Raw genomic sequence first — 14,775 nt, 5'->3', positions numbered from 1 at the left:
TTCTTGGGTTCCCCCAGCCAATAACTGCACAAGGCAGTGATAGCCAAAGTCAGGCTCCCCTCACAGAGGCCCAATCCACAACTGCACGAGCTCAGGGTACAGGGCCTGACCAACTCTACCAGGCTTTTTCAGGGAATCTACTGCTCAGAGCCCCCACATGGGCTTGTAGACATGCTGTCAGATTTTCAGGGGGTTCTGACACCCCCATCTAGGTTCCACTATCTCTCCTCTTTCCTAGAAGGTGTTAATCCCAAATAAAACTCATCTCAGCATTTGTTATGGAAGCCCAGCTGGGATACCACTTATTCATTCATTCTGCGTACTTTGCCCCAGACATCATGATGACCCTTAACTGCTGCCAAGTTAAATTTTTAAAAAATTTTTTTTAATTTTAGAGGAATACAATACCTTTATTTTATTTCTTTATATTTATGTGGTGCTAAGAATCGAACCCAGTGTCTCACACATGCAAGGCAAGCACTCTACCACTGAGCCTCAACCCCAGTTAAATTTCGTGTGTGGTGAGCACTACAGTGAAGGCTGGAACAAAAGCTAAGCCAACTTGGTGGCCCTAATCCAACTCTCCTCAAGTCCAGAGCTGCAAGACTATAGAAATATGCCCATGGATATAGGCCACAACTAAGGGGCTTTCCATGCAAAGCTTCTGTGACCTGGGCTGATCCTTCTTGCCCTGCTCTGGTGTGTCTGGTGGTTTTCCAATGCTCGATTTTGAATTCTGCATCTTAATCCTTCTGCTCAGGGTCCCAGGATGCTAAAGACCCCAGAAAAAAATGGGAGTCCATGGCTCTAGACCCCTTCTGGGGATCTGGCCTATGAAAGGCACGGACTGTAGGGAATGGACAAAACTGCAATGAAAAGCTAAGTTGAAGCTGGACATGGTAGCACGTACCTGTAATCCCAGTGACTCAAGAGGCTGAGGAAGGAGTATACCAAATTTGAGGCCAGCCCTAAGCAACTTTGCAAAATCCTATCTCAAAATTTTAGAAAAATAATAAAATAAAAAAGGGTGACAATGTAACTCAGTGGTCAAACCCTAGGTTCAATCCCTAGTACCAAAAAAAAAAAAAAAATCCAAGCTGAACATCTGACCCAAGGTGGAGATAGATGTTCCACACAAGGCAACAGGACTGCAGCCAGGCAGTATGCAGAGAGAGAGAGAGAGAGAGAGAGAGAGAGAGAGAGGGACCTGCACTGCAGGAGGGCAGCCTGAAGTCCCCACGTCCAGTGGTGAGATAGACCAAGGGCATGCTAGTAATATGAGAAAGCAAGGCCACCAAAGTGGCCCAAAAGTTCATATTTGATGAATTGTATAAAATTTTGCAATTTAAAAGTCTAAAAAGAAACAGGCAGGATGATGCACACCTGTAATCCTAGTAACTGGAAGTCACAAGTTCAAAGCCAGTCTCAGCAATTTAGTAAGATCCTGTATCAAAGTAAAAATTTTAAAAGGGCTGGGAATGTAGTTCAGTGTGGAGCACCCCTGGGTTCAACCCCTAGTACTAAAAAAAAGTAATTAATTTTTTTTTAAATCTAGAAAGCATATTTTAAATCCAACATAATGCAATTGTTATAAATAGTTGTTATTTGGATTATGAGTGCAGGGACAGTAGGAGCTCATAATTCCCTAAATCTGGTGTCCAGACTTATAGAAGGTCCCAGGGGACTTAGGCCGGCATGAAAAGGAAGGTAGAAAGATGACCAGTTTTAACGTTGAAACACTGGGCAAGGAAGTGACCCTGGAACAAGGTCTGGAGGGATGTGTCAAAGCTTTGCAGGTAAACTGGGCTCAGTGGTGCATGCCTGTTATCCCAGCTACTGGGTTGTTGAGACAAGAGGATTCCAAGTTTGAGTTCTATTTGGGCAATTTAGCAATACCCTGCCTCAAAATAATAATAATAATAACAACAACAACTAGGGATTTAGTTCAGTGGCAGAGCAAGAGCACTCCTGGGTTCAATCTCCAGTGACACACATACAAGTCTCATTAGGCAAGGAAGGGTAGGTGGCATGTATTTTTGGTGGGAAGATTGATACAGTGGAATTAAATTTCTTCCTCTTATAACCCTCCTAGTTGCTTCCAGGTTGACAGTGAGAACTTGACTCCACTCATTCAGAGCCAACTGTGTGATATCTACCCATATACATGGGACTGCCTAGGTGGCCCCATCTCAGTAAACCAGAAAAAGGGAAAATTAACTTGCAGAGGCATCAGGGATCAGAATGCCCTGGGCCAGGACTCAAAGTGGCCTCATCATTTCTAATCTTGAACAATGGCCAGAATACAGTCACACTTAACTGCAAGGAAGCTGGAAATGTAGAGCATCTGAGTGTTCCCAGGAAGAAGGGCAGAACAGATTCAAGTGGAGCGCTGGCCATCTCTGCCCAGAGTGGCACTTCACAGTGACTCAGGTACCAGAATAAATGTGGTAGGCAGAGGCCAGAGGTGTGCTGACAAGTGCCTAACAACAGGCTCTCTGAAAGAAACAAATTCTTCAGCTCTCATTTATAGCACTGTTTGACTTCCTTGGTGCACGTAACTCCCACCACAATTGATTTCAAACTACCAGCATGATGTCATTGAACATGGAATTGGGAAGAAAGGCATGGTAGCCACTCAATATGTAGTATTCTCCATACTGTAGAGGATAGATGTAAATAACCTTAAGCATAAAAAGATATAATAAAATGATTAGGAAGTGATGAGTATTTATTTGAAATACAGTTTATTTAATTGTAAGTTCATATCATTTAATTTCTAAGGCTGCCCTCTTTAATGCACTGGCTTGCAAAATTCCTGAAAAATTTACCATCAACTCTTTTGCCAACTGATACTGGCTGGCTGCTCCAGCACACCACCGAGATGGGCAGCAACAAGAGAAACCAGAGAATGAGGGTGGGAGCTGCGGACCTTGAGTGACATGCTAGGGAACTGGAACAGCAACCTCCTAGAAGAGGGCACAAAGAGCACTCTAGGTAGGCAGGCAGGGACCACTGAAGCTGGTGACCACTAAACAGGCATTGCAGAGCCAAGGTAGCACTGTTTCCCCCTCAGCCTCCAGAGGTGCTTAACCCTCAGCTTCTGGAACAGGAAAGCAGGACTCTGCTATCTATATGGCATCTTTGTGCAAATTAAAGAAAAACTCCCTTCCTGGTTGTGCCCCAACCCCCATGCTAGAACACTTAGCTTTGCCTGTACAACCCAAGCCTAGCCTGTCACCTTCCTTTGCTGTACACCTTTGTGCAGTGCACAGACTATACTATAGCACCTGTGTCTGTGCATGGAACAGAGCTGTTGCCCATTGGGGTTTGGGGATAATGGCCCTCTTCTTTCTGATTGAGTGACTGATTGGCAGATGTGCCTCTTCATGAGAAGTTTCCTTCAGAAAAACAGCAGGCAAAGGCTACCTCTGGTGGCCCCAGGCCCAGAGACATGCAGCTGTTTTCTAAAACAGTGTTTCTCAGCTCCACCCTAGCTGCACATGGGATGGCCGGGGAGATTTGATAAATCCCAGTGACCACTGTACATGCCACAGCAGTTAAATCAGAGCTGCAGGCGTTAGTTGTCCATGCTCCCCAGTGTGCAGCCAAGGCAGGAGCCGCTGTTCTGAAAGCATACTGGCTCTGAGCCAGTCAGTGTTGGTGGGTGCCCATTCTACCAACAGGCATGTGTTTCAGTGGATGCATTCTGGAGAGTTCTGCCCTCTCAGCACCCTCTGCTCACCCTTCTGCACCTGCCCCAGAGCAGCCCTCAGAAAATGCTGAATGATTGAAGGGAGGAAATCAGTGAAGTTAGACCCAGGACCACAGCTGGAGAGGGGCAGGACCAGAATGCAGGGAGACTCTCTCTTCTGTTGTTAAGTAGACCAATATAGCTCCCTCCTTTTAAGTGAGGGGAATGGGGCTCTTTTTTTCAAAGAAAAGTACATGCATGGAGTCCTCCTGTTCCACAGATCCCTTTGCCCTGTTCTTGTGCTCACCCTCACTCTCTCTCCAGCAACCTCAGAGGGATGTGGAGGCTCCCAGGGGCCTCCTGAGCTGAATTTGTAAACTTTAGCCTGGAGAGGGCTCTAAGGACCCTTTTGGCTCCACCTTATGAGTCCTTCATCTGGACCTACGGGGAGCATGGTCGAGGGCAGATCCATTTTCCCACCACCCCCAGGCCCCACCTTTCTCTGGTGCAGAATTGGGATTGGCTCCTGCTCATTTCCCAGCTCAAGTTCTGGGTTTGAGCCCAGAGTCTGTGGTTTTTGTCCTGCTCCAGCTCTGATCCCCAGGAAAGCAGGCGAGTAAGAGCAGTGACTTCATGTCATCAGAGGAAAACAGCTGTGCAGGAAAAGTGCCCGGAGGTGGTTTCTTAACCAAAACAAGTGTGAGTGGACCCCGTCTATATCCCAGGGCATTTTCTTGTCTCTAACTTGGAGAATACAGGCCAGGCTGCATTACTCACAGATGGCTTCCTGATTGCTCAAGACATAGGCCACGGGACTTGTCCTGTGACCTTAGTGTCAACATGAGACTTCTCCAGTTCTATATCCTCCCCACTTCTCTTGGGTGGCCTCTGTCCTAGCCTGACCTGGCTTGTACCTTATTCTAAAGGAAAAGGAGTCTCGTTCAATGATGTTTCTTGGATTTACTCATCAAGCCATTTTTGTTGTTGTTGTATTGGTGTTCTACCCCAGTCCTTTTTTTTTTTTTTTTTAATGATACAGGTTCTAAGTTCCTAAGGATTTCACTAAGTTGCTGAAGCTGGTCTCTAATTTGCTATCCCCCTGCCTCAGACTCAGGAACTGCTGAGACAGCCTGGTGCTCAGGCCTTGGAGAGCAAGAAGGGCAGTCAAAGGGATACAGAAAACGGTCCAGGGGAAGTGCTTAGTGGATCCTTCAGCTAGTGTAATCAGGAGAGTTTCATAGGGGAAGTGTCCAAAGCATGACAAATAAGTAGGTGAATCAATGTGGGGGAGGGCATTCCTGAGACAGGGCACTTACTCTACCTGCAAAGGCACAGGGATGCATAGAAGCAGGGGCTATGTGTGTAATGACACTGAGGCACATGGGAGTAGAGCTGCATGTGCAAAACTAATGAAGCACAGGGAACAGAAGTTGCTCAGGAACATGGTTGAGTGGCAAGAGATGGGTCAGGGAGAAGTCGACGCATGGGTACTACCATGAAAAGTCATGAAAATACCTATTCTCCCCTCTGATGAGTAGATGAGGGCCAGGAAAAGTGACTCGATGCTGAGTAAGACAGCTTTGTCTCTGTGGACTCTGCTTTCTCCCTGGCCATGTGGCTTACCACATCCTGGTGAGTCTGGAATAAGGAGAGGAAGGGAGGAGGGGAGAGTAAGGAGGTTTATCCCCTACTTCATACTCTCTCATCCCTAGTGTGACTGCTGTGATGATCTCCCAGTGGGTCCCTCTTTCCTTCCAGCTACTGGAGTTAATTAAGCATCTATGGGGCATTTGTGGATCAGTGGACATGGGGTACACAAAGGGAGAAAGCTGGAGGGAGAACATTCAAGGGAGATTATAACCCAGCCACAAATTCACATGTTTAAGAGGACACAGGGATAACTGTCGGGGTAGGGGGTTACTGTCCAATAAATTCACTGAACGGTCTCAAGCCACAAACTGTTAACTCGCAATCGTGAAAACTGGGGTGTTCAGAAAGATTGGCATTATAGAAAAGTAGGAGCTGTAGAGACAGTTTTGGGTTCTGATGCGAGCCCTGTCACTAGGAAATATGTGACCTTGGCCAAGAAATTTACATTGTTATGCTTTGTTTTCCTTATCTGAAAAAACATGATCATAACACCTGTCTGGGGAGTTAGAGAATTAAATGATAAGCTGAACATAAAGCACCAACCCCATGCCTGACACACGGTAGGTGTCTAATAAGTGACAGCTCTTATTATGATTGTGTTTGTGGAGGGATTTTTAGGATTTTGATGCTGGACATCCCAAAAGTCCAATATATGTCCTTTAGAATTATGCAAATATTAAATAAAAACGTGGCTAATGAGCAGAAAATCACTATTAAAACTCAGTGAATAGCTTTGCAGATCCTACCATTTGAGAGATCCTGAACTCAGTGCTTCACAGCAGTCTTACTCCTGTCATCTTACTAAGGAGTCATAAATAGTTAACATTCCTAACTGGTGTTTTCCTGCTGTTCGGGTCCCCTAGAGGATCTGAACATTGCCAGGCTGCTGGCTGTTTCTAAAACACACTTGTCTTTCAACATTTAGAACAGTGAGCTCATAAACTAGTCCCATTAGACAGGGCCAGGAAGGATCTGGGCCACTCCTTCATCAATAGCGTTGTCTTAACCCAGGCCTTAACAGGGCATGTGGGCCGGGGTAGCCACATTCCCATGTTTCCTCTGGCCTCTTGGTGGCCTCTAGCGGGCGGCACTAGTGTCTCTCAGTCTTGGAACCACTCGGCGGCGGGCTGAGACTTCTCCACTCTGCTCCACTGGCCCCGCCTCCCCGTCCCCAGACCCCCGCCACCTTCTCCAAGGCGCCGCCCCCTCCTCACACAGCTCAGCTCGGAATGGACAGCGCCTGGTGAGCCCCGCGGAGCAGAGGGACTGAGAGGCCGGCCCCGCCCTGGCCCAGTGATTGATCACCAAAGATTACCGTGTCCTTAATGGTCCGCTTGGATGGGAATTAATTCTGGGATGGATAAATAATGCATCGAGGTTTCTGTAGTACAAGGCAAGCCGACCTTCCGGAGCCAGGAGAGGGAGCCGAGGGAGCCTCGCGGGCGACGCCAGGGGCCACGCTGCCCAAGCCAGAGAGGCATGAAGGACGGCAAGAAGAGAACAGGGAAGTGGACGACAGTATGATCAACCCAGAGAGTCTAGCCAAGCGACTGCAGGAACATGCTGAGCCCAAAGATCAGGCAGAGTAGAAGGGGTAAGTCCAGCCTTCTGAGGTTTCTCCGTGCACCACATGTGCCTCTTGGCAGAAGTGCGCAGACACTGCTGGGTATCCGTTGGGACCGGCGTTCTTCGGCGACTGCCGCTGCACGTTGAGCATCCTTGTTCACTGATGTGCAGTTTCTAGCCGGATTCCGGGCTGTGTGGGGCTCGGACCTGAAATTGCAAGGGCGGGGGCTATCTTAGTGCCGGAGTGGGTGAGCAAATTTCACCCCACATTCCGTGTTTTACAAAATCCCTCTTTTGCTCCAGGTGAACAGGTGGCCGCAACTTTGGGAGAACTTTGCTTCTTTTCTAAAAGGGAAATGCCCATGATTTGCCTTGTAGCAAAGACAGAAATGGTTCTTACCAGGGAGGGCAATGCCCTTGCTTCTACAGAAAGTTGGGTTCAAGCAAGGATCTTTCTCCAGCCGCCTGAGAGGATGCTCTGTGGAGCCTATAAAAAGCAGTTCTTTAGGCAAGCAGGGGACAGGCAGATCTTTTTGCCAGAATAATGCTCAGGAAGCTGCAGGGTCCTTAGATAAGAAAGGGAATGAACAGAAGCATATTGAGATAAGCAAGAGATGGGAGTCTGGAAAGTCCAGGACTGGGGCTAGCCAGCATATGTCCTAGCAGAGTGGCCTGGGGACTCAGCCACTGGGTAGGGTACAGAGAGCATCTCCCTGGACATCAACTTCTTGGCCAGATCAAGTATCATTTAGATGAGAACATCTGTCTTTTGAGAAAATATATCTTTTGGTGTAACCAATATCTGTGGAAGCTTCCCTTATAAGCAGTAAGGATAAAAAATGGTCTTTGGAGATGGGTGGGTGGGACATCTGGGGAGGGGCTGGGCTTGGAAGCAGTGTTCATCTCACTAGATGTGTGCAGCAGAGACCCTTTCATCTCTTGTGCACTCACAGGGAATACCACATCTGATTAGCACACCACAAGTGACTTTACTGGGTGGACCCATTCTTCCAGAGAGTGGGTCTCTCCATGGGTTGCATTGGAATGAACTGTAACCTGTGAGCCAAATGAGCAAAGGAGGACCTTTCCTGGCTTTGCTAAGGGGTGGTGGCACAGTCTGCTAATGACCCAAGGGGTGAAGCAGGCCAGACCCCTCTGAGCAAGCCTAGTTCTGTCCCACAACTTCTAAGCAGAAACCACCTTGACATGTGATTAATCAAAATTGAGGAAAAAACAACAGATTTTGGTGATTTAGTACAAGAAAACTTAAAGTAAAATATCTCATTAATAGTTATTTTGTATTGATTATTTGCTGAAATGGCAATATTTTTAATGTATTGGGTTAAATAAAATATGTTATTAAAATTAATTTCACCTTTCTTATTTACTCTTTTAATGCAGCTACTAGAACATTTATAATTATGCACATGGCTCCCACATTATACCTTTTATTTTTCCATTGGTTGGTGCTGGTCTGCAAAGAGACTTCAGCAAAGGGATCTACATGTGAAATCCCAAACTTCTTATAAACATTTAAGTCAGTGGTCCTCAACCTGAAGCAGCTTTGCCACCCTCCCCAAGGAACATTTGGCCATGTCTAGAGACATTTTTGGCTATTTTGAGGAGTGCTACTGGCATCCAATGGGTAGAAACCAAGGGTTCTACTAAATATCCTACAATGTATAGAACAAACCCCACAACAAAGAATTTTCTGAACCCACATGCCAATAGTACCAAGTTTGAGAAACAGTATCATCTCTGAATGATGTTATCTGGCTAGATATGAGACAAGATTGTTTATAATGCTATTTTTCAGGCCTTAATAAAATAATCCCTTGCCCACAAAGATGTATGGTCATAAACTATGACCAGAAGCATTCTAAGATCATGTATTTAAAAAGTCAGAAGACTTCAAAAGTGGTTTTTGAACTGTGGATGACAGGGACCGACTAGGCAGGTGAAGGGTAGCAGAAATAGTGGGAGGAGGCCAATTCCAGGTGGGGAGCAGGAGGTGCAGATGCCCCTGGTTTGGGGATATGGGTGCACAAGACCAGGGAGGCTGGAGTGGAGGCAGGAAGAGGCATCATGCACAGCATAAGGCCAGAGCCTGTCAGGAACCAGATTAGACTTATGGCTTGTTATGGAATAACTTTCCCTGAGGACATTTCTGGAGAAATAAGGACAAAAATTATATGTACATGTGCCTTAAAGAAATTGGCTCTGACAGAACTAAGAAATTCTATCAAAATTCATTCCTATCCAAACTTTTTAGGAACTTTTTTAGGGATGTGTTATTGACACAGCAAGTCATAGTTAGGCAAACCCCAGCCCTGGTATCCAGTCACTGTTTTGTCTAGATTATTCTCAAACATACCTAGTATAGACCCACTTCTACACCTTATTGTTACACAGATTTTCTAAGTTGTATGAAAAAGACCAGGGTTTTTAGGAGACCTAATAAGATCAGATGCAGTCAGTGGGCTCAGGAGCTCTGGGGTCTGACTGAAAGGTTGCTCTGCATGGAATGTTGATACCAGGGTTCCCAGAGACCCTTCCCTAGTCACATTGACTCTTAACTTCCTGGTAGGTCCCCATCCAGACCATCTTTGAGTGGAAGAAAGCTACCATCACCCTAAAAAGTCATCTTTGTCTCCTCCCAGCAGAGGGAAAGATATCAGGACTGAGAACCTCTCAGGAAAAGCCTTACTGTTGGCTATCTGCATATAAAACTATCTGACTCTGTTTTCTGTTGCTGCACCAGAACATCTGAGACTTTATAATTTATAAAGAAAAGAGGTTTATTTATCTCACGGTTCTCAAAGTATAAAAGCATGGCACCAGCATCTGTTCAGCTTCTGGTAAAGGGCCTTGTAGCAGAAAGCAGAAGACTGTAGCAGGAATGTGTGGAAGGAGCTTGTGTGTGAGAGAAACTCAGGGGAGGCCAGTATCACTTCATAACCTGCTCTTGCCCTAATTAACCCACTCTCTCAATCACTAACCCACTTGCTTGGAAACTACATTCATCCCTTCACAAGGAGGAGACCCCATGAGCTAATTACCTCTTAAAGGTCCCACTGACTCTCAACACCCTCCCCTTGAAGAACTGGGCCTCAGCATGGGGTTTGGTGGGGATGAACACTGTTCAAACCATAGTATGAACTAAGTCTGGTCAACTATCCTGCCCTGGCTGAGTTCACCTTCCAAGAACTTAGAGGCAGATGTCAACACACACACACACACACACACACACACACACATCATTTAAAAAACAAACAAACAAACAAAAAAAAAAACAGGAAAGTTCCCAAACAAGTTTGAAATGGCTCAAAACAAACCTATAATCAAAATAGCATGCCTTAGTTTTATGCGCATCACACAATTCAAATCAGACAGAGTCATATCAGCACATATTAATTCAACCTGGCTCAAACTGAATATTATACTGTAAGTGGTTCAGATTTGCCTTAGATCCACATAGATATGGCCTGGTTGAACGAGGCTGAGTGGCACCTGGTGGCACTGTCCCTGCCCTGCTTAGCTCCCACCGGTTCTGTATGTCACTGGGAACCTTTCCTGATGCCCTGTCACCAGCAGGTTTGTCCTCTACTGACCCATATTTCTACCCACTGCTGTATTCCCAGTGGTTGCTCACTCTGTCCCACCAATTTTCGCAGGAAAGTAGGATAAAGTTATTAAACTTCCATAAAAATCATTAGATATACAGTGGAACAAATTACAACTCTTTGAGACATAGTCAGAATAGCTACTTATTTTTCAAGATAGAAAATAAAAATATAAGGACCCTCTCTCCTGGGAGTGACATGGACAATTTTTCAGGGTAAGGAGGGAACTTGGTGCCCAATCCTGACCTATTGCCATTACTGCATTCTCAACTTGCTGCCCTGGACCTTCCATGCTCCCTCTTCTGCTCCCATAACCTGCAGGGAACCTGGTTTTGGTGACCTTTAGACCAGATCCTTCTAAAGGCAAGAAGTGGGTCTGGTACATCCCTGTCTCCCAAGGCTTAGTCAGATCCCCAAAATAATTGACCCCGATGCCACCCTAGCATGCTGTTATTGGTCCCTCTCTAAAGTTCCACAGACATAGTTTTGTTTATTCCTCCAATCTTAATGGAAGCCTCCTGGGTGCCTCTTAGCACTGCCCAGCATCAAGGTTCATTGTTGTGGCTCTGTCCTATTGCACAGGTGTGAGGGAGACTCCAAAGACCTCCTGATTCTGCCAATTTCACTCATTCTTCTCTGGAATCCTCCCTAACCATCATCTCTCTAACCTGGACCATGCCCCATTCCACCACCACATCCATTCTCCAAGCAGAAGCCCCAGTCACGTTGTTAACGTAAATCCAGTCATGCACTCACCTCCAGCCTCCTCCCCCAGCTCCATCTTGGAATCCTTCAGTGGCTTCCCCATTGCTCTCAGGGTCAAAATTCAGAACTTCCTGTGGCCCTCAGGGACTCCCTTCTACCAAACCTCCAGCATCCTCTCACTCCCTAAGCCCCAGCCACGCGGCTGCCTCTGCCTCGGCTGCCTTGGTTGCTCGGGGGATTTGCTCACCCCCTTTCCCTCTGGAGTTCCTGGAACACTCATACACACCCCTATTCACCCTCAGCTGTCAGCTCAATTGTCACCCACCAGGGCAGCCTCCACACACCTACTCTGGTCCTCTGCCCATGCTCTCCTTTCCTCTATGGTATTTCCTTCTGATTGTAGCTGTTCACTCCCAAGAGTGATTTTTTTGAGGGGATGGGGGCGTGGGAGGAGTGATATCTGTCACCAGCACTGGACTGTGAGTTCCATGAGAGCAGTGACCATTTCTGGGTTTGAACATCATTATACCCCCCCATGCCAGGCACTCAGTGGACACCCAACACATATTATTGATCAAATAAATGAGTGAATAGTTGAATCCTGGGGAAAGCTTTAAATTGGTCCAGGTCATTAGGAAAATCCATCCCCCTCCCTCAACTGACTTTTGTTGTTTGCTCTTTACTTTAATATTAGGGCATTTTGGGGGCAGGTCAAGTTTTTGAGTTTTATGTCATCAATCTGTAAAATATTCCTTTGGCGTTTTTGCCATTGTTTGGAATGTTGCAAGACAAAATTGCTGTTGCTGTTTAGGAGGCTCCTTTTGAAGGAAATTGTTAGACTTATGAGCAATGAGCAAAGAGCAAAGCTACTGCAGCTTTGGCCATCTCCTATAGGAGGAGTCAACACTCAGGGGCCTGGATGGGTCTGCAGAGCCTGGTCAATACTGTGAGCTGAGGAAAGAGAGCTCATGGGTGGGATGAAGTACTAACCATGGCCTTGTTCTTGTGATTTTTCCTAAAGAGGCGATCCAACAGTTTTTGTGTATCCTCAATATTCAAGGCACTCAGGAACTCAGTGCTATCTAAAGACCACTTTAAGCAGCCCTGCAGTTCTTCGGAGAAACTATGGAGTTTGGAATGAGAAAATGCAATGATATTTCAAAGAAGGTACCTATGGCCTCTGAACACATTAGATATAGACTATTGATGGAATTTTTAATGTTGAGAAACTCATACCTAGCAAAAATCTAAGCAAATGTAAAAGCAATCTAGGTTGGCTCCACATTTTAGCTATTGTGAACTGTGCTGCTATAAACATTGATGTGGCTGTGTCCCTGTAGTGTGCTGTTTTTAAGTCCTTTGGGTATAGATCAGGGGAGAGGGATACCTGGGTCAAATGGTGGTTCCATTCCCAGATTTCCAAGGAATCTCCATACTGCTTTCCATATTGGCTGTACCAATTTGCAGTCCCACAGCAATGTATGAGTGTGCCTTTTCCCCACATCCTCACCAACACTTATTGCTGTTTGTCTTCATAATAGCTGCCATTCTGACTGGAATGAGATGATATCTTAGAGTAGTTTTGATTTGCATTTCTCCAATTGCTAGAGATGTCGAACATTTTTTCATATATTTGTTGATTGATTGTACATCATCTTCTGAGAAGTGTCTGTTCAATTCCTTGGCCTACTTATTGATTGGGTTATTTTTTTTTTTGGTGTTAAGATTTTGAGTTCTTTATATATCCTAGAGATTAGTGCTCTATCTGATGTGCTTGTGGTAAACATTTGTTCCCAAATTGTAGGCTCTCTATTCACCTCACTGATTGTTTCTTTTGCTGAGAAGAAGCTTTTTAGTTTGAATCCATCCCATTTATTGATTCTTGATTTTAATTCTTGCACCATAGAGAGTCTTATTAAGGAAGTTGGGGCCTAATCTGACATGATGGAGAGTTGGGCCTACTTTTTCTTCTAATGGAAACAGTGTCTCTGGTGTAATTCTTAGATCTTGATCCACTTTGACTTGAATTTTGTGCATGGTGAGAGATAGAGGTTGAATTTCATTTTGTTTCGTATGGATTTCCAGTTTTCCTAGCCTAGATGACCTTCAGTAGATGAATGGATACAAAAAAATGTGGCATATATACACAATGGAATATTTATGCAGCAATAAAAGAGAATAAAATCATGGCATTTGCAGGTAAATTGATGGAGTTGGAGAATATAATGCTAAGTGAAGTTAACCAATCCCAAAAAATCAAATGCTAAGTGTTTTTTTCTGATTTAAGGATGCCAATTCATAATGTGGTTGGCAAGGTGGGGATGGGGATTGGGGATGAACTTTAGATAGGGCAAAGGGGTGGGAGAGGAAGGGAGGGGGCATGGGAGTAGGAAATACGGTGGAATGAGATGGACATCATTACCCTAAGTACATGTATGAAGACACAAATAGTACAACCGGAGATACAAAAAATTGTGCTGTATATGTGTAATATGAATTGTAATGCATTCTGCTGCCATATATAACAAATTAAAATTTTAAAAAAGATATTCACTCCAACGATTTAAAAAAAAATGTAAAAGCAAGCCAAGACATCAGATAGGCACTGGAGGCTTCATGAACAGAAGCCTGTGAAGAAAGAAGTTCACAGGATACTCACCCAGTGGACTTCTTACATCTAGGCCAGGCCCTAGCACCATACGTGAAATACATGAAAGGAAAAATTACTATGGTATACCACATAACTCAAATAAGTCTAGCAATTACAGAGTAATAATAATAGAAATTCTATATATTGATCTAGCAAAAATTATAATGTAAGTATTTATGGAGAGAATGGGATGGGTGTTTGTGTGTGAAAGAAACAAAAATTCTCTTCCATAGTAAGGAGTCAATGGATAACACTTAAAAGGAAAAAAAAAATCAAGAATTGGAAATAAATGTATACTATTTAAAATGTGGAGATAAACTACAAAAAAATCAACTGAAATCATAATGACAGGGATACATCTCAAGAAGTGTGTCATGAGATGATTTCACCATGATTTTGGCATCATAAAGTGTGGTTTCACAAGTCTAGTACACTGAGGCTATATGGTACAGCCTATGGCTCCCAGGTTACAAACAGGTACAGCTTTGTACTGCAGTAAATACTGCAACAAACAATGATGGCACACTACTAGGTATATTTGTGTGTCTAGACATAGAAAGGTATATAATAAAAATGCATCATAAAAGATAAACAGGGGTACACCTATAGGGGCACTTGGCATAAATGGAACTTGTAGTCCTGGAAGTTGCTCTGAGCAAGCCAGAGAGTGAGTACTGAGGGACTATGAAGGCCTAGGTTATTACTGCCCACTCCTGTAGATGTCACAAACACTGTACACTAGGTTTTATTTAAAAAACAATTTTTAATAATAAATTAACCTTAGCTTACTGTAATGTTTTTTATTTTATAGTTTTTTAAAAATTCTTTTAACTTGATTCTTTTATAATGACACTTAGCTTAAAACAGTACACTTCACATCTGTATGAAAT

At 44.6% G+C, this 14,775-nt stretch overlaps 1 protein-coding gene across 1 annotated transcript in view; it reads left to right on the top strand.

The window, feature by feature from the left end:
- The first annotated feature begins 6,753 nt into the window (after positions 1–6,753).
- The window catches only part of Arhgap22 (Rho GTPase activating protein 22), a 156,486-nt gene continuing 148,464 nt past the window's right edge, over positions 6,754–14,775 (top strand). Inside the window, exon 1 of the mRNA XM_077798688.1 lies at positions 6,754–6,935. Within this exon, the coding sequence (XP_077654814.1) occupies positions 6,902–6,935 (34 nt within the window). The 5' untranslated portion in view covers positions 6,754–6,901. The remainder of the gene's footprint in view (positions 6,936–14,775) is intronic.

The sequence above is a fragment of the Urocitellus parryii genome, chromosome 5 (genome assembly GCF_045843805.1).
Source record: "Urocitellus parryii isolate mUroPar1 chromosome 5, mUroPar1.hap1, whole genome shotgun sequence".
In the NCBI taxonomy this organism is placed as follows: Eukaryota; Metazoa; Chordata; class Mammalia; order Rodentia; family Sciuridae; genus Urocitellus; species Urocitellus parryii.
This window is presented reverse-complemented; position numbering and strand designations above follow the sequence as displayed.